This window comes from Chaetura pelagica, unplaced genomic scaffold (assembly GCF_000747805.2).
Source record: "Chaetura pelagica isolate M959 unplaced genomic scaffold, ChaPel_1.0 scaffold124, whole genome shotgun sequence".
Classification (NCBI taxonomy): domain Eukaryota; kingdom Metazoa; phylum Chordata; class Aves; order Apodiformes; family Apodidae; genus Chaetura; species Chaetura pelagica.
The window spans coordinates 897,171-910,229 of NW_009952891.1; the positions used below are offsets into that span (position 1 = coordinate 897,171).

The 13,059-nt window shown below is 39.8% G+C and overlaps 1 protein-coding gene across 1 annotated transcript in view; it reads right to left on the bottom strand.

Annotated features, from left to right (window-relative positions):
• Positions 1 to 13,059, bottom strand: part of GTF3C1 (general transcription factor IIIC, polypeptide 1, alpha 220kDa) — a 37,855-nt gene that overhangs the window by 9,387 nt on the left and 15,409 nt on the right. The window contains exons 19-30 of the mRNA XM_009995525.1: positions 11,600 to 11,696; positions 10,649 to 10,826; positions 9,205 to 9,334; positions 7,221 to 7,356; positions 5,378 to 5,459; positions 4,520 to 4,705; positions 3,838 to 3,995; positions 3,570 to 3,712; positions 3,294 to 3,375; positions 2,002 to 2,114; positions 1,086 to 1,148; positions 477 to 570 (exon numbers count right to left, since the gene is read on the bottom strand). Of these exons, the coding sequence (XP_009993827.1) occupies positions 477 to 570; positions 1,086 to 1,148; positions 2,002 to 2,114; positions 3,294 to 3,375; positions 3,570 to 3,712; positions 3,838 to 3,995; positions 4,520 to 4,705; positions 5,378 to 5,459; positions 7,221 to 7,356; positions 9,205 to 9,334; positions 10,649 to 10,826; positions 11,600 to 11,696 (1,462 nt within the window). The remainder of the gene's footprint in view (positions 1 to 476; positions 571 to 1,085; positions 1,149 to 2,001; positions 2,115 to 3,293; positions 3,376 to 3,569; positions 3,713 to 3,837; positions 3,996 to 4,519; positions 4,706 to 5,377; positions 5,460 to 7,220; positions 7,357 to 9,204; positions 9,335 to 10,648; positions 10,827 to 11,599; positions 11,697 to 13,059) is intronic.

Below are 13,059 nucleotides of genomic sequence, written 5' to 3' on the forward strand. Positions count from 1 at the left end.
TCTTTCCCATGATGAGATATTAAAGTCCCCTTGAACTTTTAACTTTGGTTTTAAGTGCCTGACTGATAGATGATGTATTTTTGTGGTTCCCAAGGCTGAAGGAGAGCCTTCCTAACACCTGTGTCAGCTGAATACTAGGACTGTCTTTGTTATATCTCCTCCAGAGCATAATTCCAACTGCTCAAGTGGGCACTAAATCATGATACAGCGTGACCCAATGGAAGGGATGTGGAGTTTATTTCATAGGGTTTTGGGGATTGCTTCAACCTTCACATCTTGGCCTCAGAGAGAAAAACAACATACTGAAAATCTGCCTGGAAATTTCCTAAAAGCAGGAGAGAAAAATCCCAACAGAATGGAAACATATCCAAGTTTCTGGGTTTCTTTTCTCCCATTTTAAAAAGGTATATACCAAAATAGGAAGGAGAAACTCTCTGGAGTTGTAAGACCAGCAAAGTTTGATCCAGATACCATACCTGAAATGACTGGCAAGATTTCATCTGGTTATCTGAGAGTGCCAGAGTGCTCTGAATTAAATTCTGTAGCACTAGAAAATGAATATCATCGATACTGCAAGAACAACAACAAAAATGTTTACTCATTATAATTTTTCAGCATGAGGTACCTATTAAACCAGCACAAAATACACCAGCTTCATCACCTGTTTCTGCAATAACGTATAAAGGCATGAAATCAGCTGAGCATCACTCATGTAAAGCAACCTGCTACATTTTCCCTGACCTTCCACTCTGAATTTTTTGATCGGTCCAGAGAATCTGACACAAAACAAAGTTCCCTTTGTTAACATTTCACCCTCTTAATGTATAGCACCCACACAGGAAACACACACTGCTGTCCTAATGATAACAGACCACCATTCTGAGAAGGGCATTGCTGTTGTCATTTCATTCATCAAACCTAGAATTTATGTCAGAGGTCCCTACTGCCTTCTGAAAGTATTTTTCTATTAATACATTTATGCATTGTAACAAACAGATGAAAAATATACTGAATTAGAAGACTCTATGAGGGTTGGCATGATCTTGGGAGTCCCAGTGGGAAAAAATGGGGCTGCTGCTACTCACCTGCTTAGACTGTCTTCTTTTGTGTTTTGATTTGTGTCTTCTCCAATTGCCAGAACTCGAAATCTAGTTAAGGGGGAAGGAAAAGGAAAACACTGAACAAAAGTTCTGTGATTTTGTATCAACCACAAAATGCAGAGGCTGACAAGTGCAACTGCTAATAAGTGAGGGTTGAAACAGTGCTGGGGAACTATCTGCTCCAGCAGCCCTCTGCACAAGTGTCAACAATTAAAATAACTGTCCAGGGCAATCTCCCTCAGTCTACCAAGCTCTCTGGTGTCAAGGAGATCAAACACATTACAGGACACAGTACAGGCCTGGATGGATTTGCTATTCTATTGAAGTTTTGGACTCCCACTTACCATAGGCAGGACTTGTTCTGTAATATACAGCTCTTCCCAAATAAGAAAACTGACAAAGGTGCTAGACTTGTTATCATAACATGGCTGGAGACCCACATTTTCACACTTCTCTCCAAGCATTATTCATCATGAAAAAGCTGCATGATCTGGGGCTGAAGAATGCTTCTACAAGGCTGAATGCTCTTCTATGTAAACAGTTTTAGCAGCACTGAGATAATTTAGCTGAGCAACCAGCTACAAGTTGTGGTATAAAACAAGGCCAGTTAATCTGGAAAATGGTAAGGGAACTCTTCCATTGCATTCAAAAGTACCAACATCTCTAACAGCAAAGTTGAGGTTTAAAATAAGCAAATTTGTGCAAATAACACATCAATTACTTGTATTTAGGGAGTATGGATTGAGAAAAAAACACTTGTTGCATTTACTGAAACTTGTTTTGAAACCAAGAGTACAATTAACAGGGTGTAAAACATGCACAGCACAGGTCTACTCTGAAGTGCCCTCCTCCCTCCATCTCCACCCATGCACAAGAGTCAAAAGTGCCATAACTACAATACCTTGAAAACAGTTCCTGCAAAGTATCAGGAATCTCAAGTTTGGGATTTCCCAGGGTTGAACTGAATTTCTCTTTCAGTCTTTCCACAAACTCTTTAAACTCCTTTGCACAAACCTGTGAAAATAAGAGAGGAGAAATATTATCAACCTCAGTTTCTTAAAGAGTGGGGAAAGACCCTCTACTTCTAAAGTGTTCATGGAAAATTCTAGTAGAAATAGCTGACTTTGAGCTGTCAAGTCAGAAAGAGTGCAACAGGCAAGATAATGCATCAGAAAAGCTCTGTGGAGGTTGTGTTTGGTGATTTATGTAACAGCTGCAGGTTCTGTCTGTAATCAAGCCCTCAGCTACAGGCAACACACCATGACCATATTAAAAACAATGACACTGAATGAACAGCATAAGATCTCTTGCTAGACCTTTGTTTAAGCTTCTGCTTAAGTCTTTTTTTTTCTCCATACCCCTCAGGCTTTATCAGTTTTTCTCCACTAAGTCTGTCCTCTGCTTGGAGGATACCTGTTACACAAGAGGAACAGTCCTGTTACCTCTCTTTGGAAACAAGATTTGATGTGATTCCAAAGGCAGACTTCAGGGATGGAGACACATGCATTTATTTCAGCAATGTCTCAGCAGTGAAAAACTATACTTCATTTAAACAAAAATTAATCGTAACAACAGGTTAGAATTTTATGAAAGTAGTAACAATTGTCATTCCTGGATAAAACCACAGAAAATCTTGCAATGACATTGTCCCAGTTGTGAAGAGGTTTTCAAATTCAAAATGGAATTGCTTGCACAGAAATTGTAAACAACTTTTCAAGTTTAAATTGTTAATTTAAGCTGTAAGAAACACAAAAATGAAACAAGATCTTTTCACGGATCAAAGCAAGGCTTCTCTTGTGAAGTTTGCCTACATTCCTGTATTAATCTACAGCAGCTAAGGCAACATTTTGAAATGCAAACAGCAAAAAATGTTTTCTTGCTCAGATAAGGAGGCTGAGTGGATTGGAAAGAAACCAAACAACGAAAATGACAAAAGGGGTGCAAATGGATTCTCAGTCATGGATGTTTATAAACAAGTACATTGAAAAACCAAACTCTGTGTTGCCTAGCAGTGGTGTCTATGTGCCTTTGGAAGGCTGCCTGTGTCCTCTTTGCTCTCAAAATGATGTTATTTTTAACAGAGCTAAGGATACAAGGATAACGTATGAAATCACAGTAAACCAGACAGTGCAAGTACTCAGTCAGCCAGCTGGTGTAAAGAGTGCCTTGACCTTTAGAGTACCTCCCTCCTACCTGTGGGTCTTCGTAATTATTTTCTCTGTTCATGAATTCTTCAATGAGGGCTTTATCTTGGTAAACCTCAGCAAGGCAAACTCTGCAACAGACAAAATTGAAGGTGTTGTACAGAGCTGCCATGTTTCCAATTCAATACAGATTTGATAGCGCTAGGGTGCAAAAAAGTGGAAATTTACATTCACATGAAATAAGACAAAACCATAGGAGGAGCGTATCTCTTTAGTTAATTTCAAGAGAGTTTAGCCTATACCTACAACACAGAAACCTTCTTACTTATAATTAAGGTAGGTCTGTGGATTTCTGACAATGTAACGAGCTCTTCGTCCAACGGAATGAGAAGTTTTATCCAGAGACTCCTCAAAGCTGGCGTGCATGATGTCTCGAACTGCTTGCCAGGGGACAAAGGGCCCTTTCACCTGTGTGAAGAACAAATATGTTCAGAGTTCAAGCTCAGCTTCAAGGTACAGAAATGATGGTTAGAACCAGGATGAATGGACTGATGGGAAACGTGTGCTCAGTACACAGAGCCCTGGGAAAATACCTTGGCGTTTAAGACATGGCTGGCGATGCGGCACAGCATGAGCAGACTGTCCTCCTGCACTGTCCAGGTGACACGCAGGCGGGTCATTCTCTGCAGGGCACTCTGGTCAGCTTCATCATGGTAACGGAGCCTCTTGCTTTTTTCCACGGAATCCTCTTCTAACAAACCCAGAGAAAAAGCAGTTATCTCAGCACTAATCACAGGCAGAACCAGCACGAATTGGAGTTGGTAAGAATAAAAACAAAAATCAATGCAGAGAAGGAGGAAGCAGTTGGGAAATTAAAGGGCTTTAATACTTCTCCCAGGAATAAGAAAACAAGCAATTCAGTTACCAAGCTGACTACCTAGAGCATCATACCATGAAAAATCTGTAAGTCAGCTGTCAAAACTGATTGTTAATCTGGCACAGAAACATTCAGCATTTCTGTAGTTGGTATAGCACAGTAGTGCAGTCACGGTTCACACAGGGTAACACAGTTACAGCACCCTGCTGTTTAGCTCCAGAGCTTGTGTATGGCCCCAGGACAGCTGAACATCTTCACTGAAAGAGCCAACCCAAAGAGATGGCCAGGAAGCTGCCATCTCCCACACTATGTGACAGTCACATCAGCTTTTCTAAAGCAATGTACAGCAGGCATACACATGAAAAGGAATGCTGCTTTTCTGGTGTGTTGTTACTCACCTTTCTTTTTCCTCTTTGTCTTCTTTCCAATGTCTTTCCTAAGCCTCTTCCTCTTTTGGCATTTTCCACCTCTCACTCGTTTGGTTCGATCCTGGGTTGGTTCTTTACTTATTTCAATACATTCCTCTTTCTGGACAAGTGACTCAGGTTCTACTTTTCCTTCTCCCAAAATATTAATTTTATTACCTAAAATGACAGATATTTACAGTAGCAGAGCTTTACAGCAATTACATTCAACAATAGTAAGATACAAAAAGCAAATGCCAAACTTTCAGTTTATTAAAATAGAGATGCTCTCTCAGACTTGCCCTTTGTTACTCATTTCATTTCAAAAGCTGCTTCTCAGCAGCTCACATAGAATAAAATCCCACATAAACAAGGAATCATCAAGTACTTACTAAGTCTAATCTACAGTGCACAAACACAAGGGAACTGAGTTGAGGTTTTATATTCAACCTGAAACATTTCCTCCCCCTTAGCTCTAATGTAAGGCTGTGCAATTTTAACAGTGCCTAGTCATACAAAACATCAGTCCCTCTAGACTTCCTGCAAACTGTACATCAGAAATTACAAAGGATAAAACTTATCCTATAGGAAAGGAAATTATTCACCTATCTGTTTTACTGCCCCAGAAGCATCCTAGATCATCATAAGGAGACAGGAACAACCAGGCTCAGCAATACTGGTTAAAACTTATTGTTCCATATATCCAGAAATAGGCAAGGAAATTATCTATTTCACTGTCCCAGCATCATCGTAGGGAGACAGGGACAACCCACATCATCCACACTGGGTTTGACAGCAACAGTAACAGCTACAATATAGTTACAGACCCCACCACCAGCATCACCAACTTACCTCCAGTGCTTAGTGGAAGGGGGTGTTTGGTTAAGAAGGTTTGGAGTCTCATTGTCAGTCCGTTCTCAGAAACTGTATTTTCCTAAGACAACACAGCTTTCAAAAAGGTGACATGCAAAAGGAGTGCACAGGTTTTAACATCACTATACATGACACCCTTTGAGTAGTGTCAGAAATACACTTTCATTATAAAGGAGAAGACCCCTGGCTCCAGTGAAGAATTCATTTGTCTTGCCACCACCACATATTTAAATGGCTTTAGTGCTTTTTTTAAATCATACTGTAACAGCCAGTGATTACAAAGGTTAGAACTTAAAAACTTGAGATTTGCTGAAGAAATCATCACTGGAAAATAAAAGTTTGTTTCTTTCACTGCTACAGAGGCTGAGCAGAATTTTCTGTAAAACAGGATTTTTTCAAAGCATTTTACATTTCAAAAGAACTTCTAAGAAGCACAAAACCAAAATGGAAACAGAGTAAATGCCTCCTACACCATATTCCTTGCATCTTAAATCCAAACCCAAACTGACTGCAATGTATTAGGAGTCTTGCCACCCTCAGCAAATCCATTTCTCTTGTGCAGAATTCATTGGTGATAGTTGACCAGGGATGTGGAGAGAAAAGCCAAGACTAAAGAACTGCAGCTCCTGTTAGTGCTGAGCAACCAGGTGACAGAACAGCAGATGAAATTTGGAGTGAAATCCTGCTTGAGGTCAAAACCAAGCGGCTCTAATTTTACCACTGCTTAGGGCAGGGTAACTACAGACAGTTCTGTGAAAGTACCTGTTCAATACTTGGCAATGGTTAAAAAGCAAAGCAAATGTAAGGAAAGGAGAGCAACACTCTGCAGCTATGTTGGCCACAGTCTGAATACACACTAGGTGATTGTGTTTTAACTTTTAAAAGGATATAGTAGAACTAGAACAGGTTAAAAGAAAGGCAAAGAGAATTATTAAAGGCAGAAAAGGTTCCACATTGGGAAGTTAAGTAATCTAGTAGATGCCAGTCTTTAAAAAGAGATGATAATGGGAAACATGAGAGACATTTACAAAATCAAGTGAAACAGAAAAGGCAGTGGAGAATACTCTTCACAGCTTTCCCTAGTACTACAATTATTAAGGACCTTAAACCATCAAAAGGAAGTGGTGACATAATAGGACTTTGAAACACTTTCCTACATGAAGTTTGGATACTAGAAGATTTACATGTGTCCAAAAACCAATTAGACAAATTAATACTAAAAGAAAAAACTATTAACAGCTTTGAAACATCATCCTCAGGTTTAGAATGGCCTTGAGCCAGACTGGCAGACAGCTGGGAGAATATTCTGAGGGAACACCACAATGTATCTCCCTTGCTTTTCCAGCCCCCCCCCCAAATCTTTTCTTGGCAGCCATCAGAGACAGGACATTAAGCAGAGCTGGGATGGCCACTCAGATTTGTCTGTTTTGAGCTTCCTGTGAAGTAGTTGTTGTTTTGTGGTTTGGTTTTTTTCCCTGTATTTCCTTATTCTGAATATTTCCATTTCCATCTGACAACTCGTACATTTCAGAAAGGCAAGAGGCACCACTAAGTAATCTAAACTGCTTGCTTAGTAAAGTATTTCTCCCTTGGTTGAATTTATTATCAAATTGAGCTTGGATAAAATTTAGGTCCAATTATTTCATTCACTTCAGCACCAAGATTTACATTTGGCATTCTTTTCTTTCCAGTGATGCCAAGTCTTAGTGAGACACGGGATGGAAAAGCATGCAAGCAGTAAGATTTTGCTATCAGTATCTCAACCTTAAGACTATAAACATTTAGACAGGTCATTACAGTAAATGAATTCTAAAATACCCACCTTCCTAGTCTTGTCCATGATGTAGCTTGTCCAGATCCAATTGCGTTTTAGATGCCCATAGAAGCTGGAATCCAGACCTGCAGCTCCTAACCCATCTCCGGGGATAGTTCCATCATCAACCACCTCTTTGCTGCCTCTAGGAGAAAGTAACAAAATACACAGTAACTATTTTGCTGGGAGAGCCTCACTGAGTAAGGTGTGTGCCAGGTACAGGATGCTCCCCTTGCCCTCCCAATTTAGATAGGGCTGGGAAAGAACAGGAGAAACAGAGATGCTCCTTCCCTCAACCCTGTTCCAGAAGCAGCATGAGCACAATGCTTTTCCATTAAGTTTAATCCCTAATATTTAATGACTGAGCTTTCAGTTTAAAGATCAGACCCAGAGCAACTTCATTATTGTTAACTCACTTGCAAAGGCCATGGTAAACTCTGTTCTCAGCACTTTTGCCACACCACTAGAGAAAATTCCTGCTTAGATGAAAAACCTTCTCAGGACAATGGTGGGGAAAATCTTCAATGGGAATTAAAGGCAATTGTAACTCCTTTTCACACTGACTGTCAAGCACAGGTCTCTAGTTCTCTAACAAATACATAAAACCTTGTTTAAATACACATACAAGCCAGAAAAACAATGCCCTGCAATTCTCTCTCTGGAAAGAGGATGAAACTAACAGTGAACAGCATCTAATGGATGAATTGGTACCCTTCAAAAGTGAGATACTTCATTATTGGTGTGGTGTCACCAGAGTGCAGAATGAGAAAAAGAGATTTTAAAAAACTCTTTATAAATATGACACTTTGCAAGAAATCATGGAGACAACCTTACTTCCTAAAAAAAAGATAAATAATCAAACTCTGAATGATCTTTCCTGTGCAGTATATATGACAGCTCTGACAATCCAGTAATAACACCAAAGAGGGTTTTGGAAATCTTGTTTTGCCCTATGAAAGATTTTTTCAAAGCTACCATGAAAAAATTATTTCAATCAAGCTTTCAAGAGACAACTCTCTCATTATAACACTACATCATCCATTAAATCCAAAAGCTGTTTATTGACCTTGAAGATGTTGCAGTCATTTCCAGCCCAACTGCCAGTAAGCACCAAATCTCCAATTATAATGATTTCTTACCATGCAACAGAGGCCACATGTGAAAGCTGAGAAGTGAACTGAACAGAATTTTTTTCTATCAGCAAGGATCACTGCAATTAGGTTCCCTCAACTCCACTGATTTGTTTTATAAGATAAACTAGTATCATCTACCTGTAACGCTAGACTTAACTGAAAATGCTTTAAACTAGCTGTTTAATAACCAGAACAGAATACTGACAAAGCTAAACCACAGTGCACAGCACAACATAGAAGTGTATCTGGCATTCTGTGTGGCTGCCACAGGTTGTGAGTGCACAGTCCTCCCAAGCATTTGGGCTGTGACTGGGCAGAAGATGATGTGCCCCACAGACCACTTCCAGATTTCACCAGTGTGTACCAATACCATATTAGGCCTCCAGGTGTAAACAACATGCAGCAGAGTGCAAAACAGAAGGACAGAAATTGGCATGTGACACAGGGGAGTTACTGAAGCTACAGTGTACTTGGAATACCCTGATATAAAGCACAGGAACAGAACATCTTTACATTTTCCCCTTGCATTAACTGGATGTAGGAAGCACTCCTTCCCTCTCCAGGTCTGCTTTCCCGAAGACTCCTGCAGCACACATCTGCACCACTGTGGAAGGAAATCTCAAAGTGTGTTTTCCATTCTTCTAGCATAAAAACCTGCTTGGTAGATAAGTCACTTGTAAAGATGATACAGAACTACACGTCTTTTTCAGCAAGTAGCCTCTGAATGACAAAGAAAGACCCTACAGCACTGCACTGCACTGCTAGAGTATTTATTGCTTTTGAGCAACATCCTCAAAACTAGAGCAGTTCTTTTTGCCCCACTCTATTCAAGCAACAAAGCCAGGGTGAGGATGACATACGTGGTGTATTCCAGCATCGCACACTTCCGTTCCAGGTTGTGTTTATCCAGTGCTGACTCTTGTTCCATTTCTAGTGCAGCCTCCTCCCCCTGAAGATTACTTCTTTTTGAACGAGGACAGCGGACAACTCCTAGATGTACAAATGGTTTGACCATCAGTATGAGAAGGAAAACTCCACCCTGCTACTGCAAACTACTGCTCCCAAACAGTACTAACATTTAGACCACTTCTCAAGAAAACCTGCTGCCTTCTGCAAAGGCTAATGGGGTTTTCTGTTCACCTCCAGTAGAAGGTACCATCTTGTCCAGAACTGTATTCAGGGCAGGAGTAATGGGAGGTTAGTATCCTTTATAAGGAAAAGAATTCAGTGGTTCATTGATATTCTAGGCATGGATCCCAGCCTTTCAGATACGCAAGTATGGCAACAGTCCTCAAGAAATAGTGCCGAAACACAGTTTTATATGTCTGACACCTTCACATTGGAGATACATTTAGGATATGGCCAAGGAGTCAGATAATGGTTTTATAGTAACAGAACTCAGAAGTAGGAAAAATCCCTCAATTTCTGGCTTACTACTGCTTTTTGGCTGCCCATGCTACAAACACAATATGACAGGACTTGATCTCTAGTGGATATTGGATCTAGAGGCTCAATATAAACTTCAATCCAGCACAGAGCAATTTTCCCCTCAAGGCTCAACATGGAAAAAACTGGAATACAACAGACCAAATAATAAATATGCAAACTGGTGAAATAACATAATTTCTAAATTTTGGGGGCTAACAGTAATGATGGTCCAACCAGCCTGCAAAAGCTGCAACAATCACAAACATGCTTTTTGGTAAATGTGTAAGTAGCCTTTTGCACAGAAGTGCTTCAGTGCAAAACCAAGACAAATTTACAACTAGATCCTTTTATCTGGCTGACTAAATTACAGAAATAGTGAACAGTGTTGTCTAAGATTTCTGGGGAAATCTGTTACCCCCAATTTTCTTTTTTTTGGCTAATGTATGCCTGTAGTTGTATATCCTATTCAAAAACATAAAAGGACCAAACACAAAAATGAATTCAAACTAGGGTGTATAAACTCCCTTAACTTCCACTTCTCATCTAACTCAAGCTATCCATCAGAAGGATTAGCAAGATCTTTCTAAGGAAAAGGGACCTCTGTTTAAACTGGTAGAGAGCTAGGGCAAAAATACTCTAGTAACTATTTTCAAAAAGGCTTTTTCATAGCTGATCCAAAATCTTATGGGGCTGTTATCTAATGTGAAACTTCTAACAGCACAGGGATGTTTTTCTAATCACAACTTCACAGAAATTCTGGTGGCACAGGGCCACCAGACAAGAGACCAAATCATTGCAAGTGCCAAATCAGAGCCTGCCTCAAGCTTTAGGGAAGGAGGAGGAGTTGGGGTGTAAGATTGTACAATTACACCATACCCAGTGGTGTGTTGAGGCAGACACACTGCAGATCAAACCAGAAGTTCTCCAGGTCCTGCATGGTGTTCAGAACGTACAAGCGTCTCTCGAACGGGCGGCTGCTTTGAGCCAGGTTGTAGTGAGGGTCACAGATGGTGGTATCAACAATCACAGCATTTCTCTTCATATACACAAAGACCTGTCAAATACAATGTATTTCAGGGTAGTAGGGAAAAATCATTGAAACTGCCTAATTTCAGGGCACACAACTTCATCTAGTTGAGCAGGGCTTAAATGTTTTCTCAGTCTTGGCTGTTTGATCCAGTACTCTGACAGAAAACACACCTGTCCCCACCTGTAACTTTGTGTTCCCAAACTACCAGAAATCCAGAAATTTTGCTTCAAGATTTAGAACAGTTTGTTTTCCCCCTCGTGCACTGGATATTCGAAGTTTCCACAGAGAGTGACTACTTCTTACAAGCTCTCACTTGGGATTTGAACAGATGTGGTTTTAGGGCCTAATGATCTTTCTTATTGCCATATACTATTTGTTGAGACTGCCTTCTCCTTTGCATGTGTAAAGGAGAAAATTTATTTTAAAATGTATACAAATGTCATTATTTTAGTCTGATCAGTGACTTTATTCTGTGTGAGACATCCAGTGCCTAACACCTGGATGGAAAAGAATGTGGCATGTTCATTTTTTCACAAAGTGATGCCAGTCTGGAACCTCCCAGATCATGACTGTGTGTGTAACATTCAGTATTACACATCTGGGCAGTATCTTTCCAGAGGAAGAGAGAAAAATTATCTGTACAACTTGTCACGTGGACCTGGAGGTTTTCAAATACCTCTGAAACATCAGTATTTTACTTAACTATTTAAGGTAATTGCAATCCCCAAGTCTTGTATTTATTTCACTGAACAAAACCCATGAAGAATAATGGCTAATTATTATTATTTTTTAATTACCTGGTCTTTGTCTTGAAACTTCTCTGTTGGGCCAAACTGTATCAGTCCCATGTAACATAATCTTTGAAGGTTTTCTACCACTGAAAAGATGTACCTCCTGCAGCAATATTAGGAGTTTTACAATTAGCACTCTATAACAGTAAAAATGCCAGAAAACATGACATGTTGAGTCAGCAACCTTAAGTTTCAGAAAACCACTGCTTTTATTTAAAATACCTACTTTTAGAAATTCTAAAGTTGTATTTTTGTTTGAATTGTCAGGCTTTAGAAAATATATAATATCCCAGAGCTCCACATTTCTTTTCCTCAAATCACAAACACAGTATTTTAGCCAAATACTAACCAAAAATTTACTAGCAAAGAACAAGTTAGTCAGGTATGCCATATGTAAAAATGAATTAAACAAGGTCAGAACACCTGCAGGTCTGCAGACAATTTCATGTAATGAGAAGCTGACTTGAATAAGAAAACACCACTGCTAACCAAGGGCTGATAAACCTTCCCCTGTGTACACATAAAGAACTGGGCATTGATCCTGGGCAGTTTAGGTTGTTTAGAATTACTGCTCCAAGAAACGGCTTTCAGTTGCTTATAGCTTTGGCAGAGCAAGAAGTACAACATTCCCCATGCTGTATATCTACTTATATGGCAAAAGTCTGGAAGCTGCAGGAAACTTGTTGCTGAGGGAGTTTGTCAAAAACTACGTTTGCTCACCGATAACTCCACCAAGTTTTTTTTCTGTGCAGTTAAATGGAAATTGTATTTTGCCACAAGTTTTATTGCTGTCTGACCTAAGTCAAACAGTGACAGCTATGTAAGAGCATTTGACAAGCCCAAAAATATTAAGGCAAGTTTGGCTGAGTTAGAAGTTTTAGTGAGTGGGGACAAAGCGAGAGCATGGTCATATGTCAGAATGTTTTGTGTAAACCTATCAGATCTAGCCTGCAGAATTCAGAAAATATCATAAATCCAGTTTCCTTGTTCCTAAAATTTAGCAAGGAATACGTCAGGAACTGCAAACCTGAGCTGTGTTTTTCCCTTCCTACCTTCAGTCCCATCTCAATTTTTAAATCTCCTAGATGAGGAGTGGCAAACCATGGCAGAGACAACACTGAGGGCCTAAGTAGAAACTGGATGGTATGTAGGAGTAGCAGGAACTGAGAAACGGGGCATCTTCTGAAAGATTTATGAAGGACAACAACATTTAGCCTCTATTAAATCCTGGGTTTAGCAGCAGTCACAACCATGTTTTATAGAGAAGTAACATCCTGCTGATGAGTTATGAAGGACAGAACCTCCCAGCTCCCAGGTGCTGCCTGACAGCATGCATGAATGTTGTTTTATTAGTTTATTGCCTCCTGTTTGGGAGAGAAAAATACTATTTGGCACACTACCCTTAGAAGACTGATGATCATTGTCTTCAGTAACAAAGTTCTTTTTGACACAAACAGGATATAACT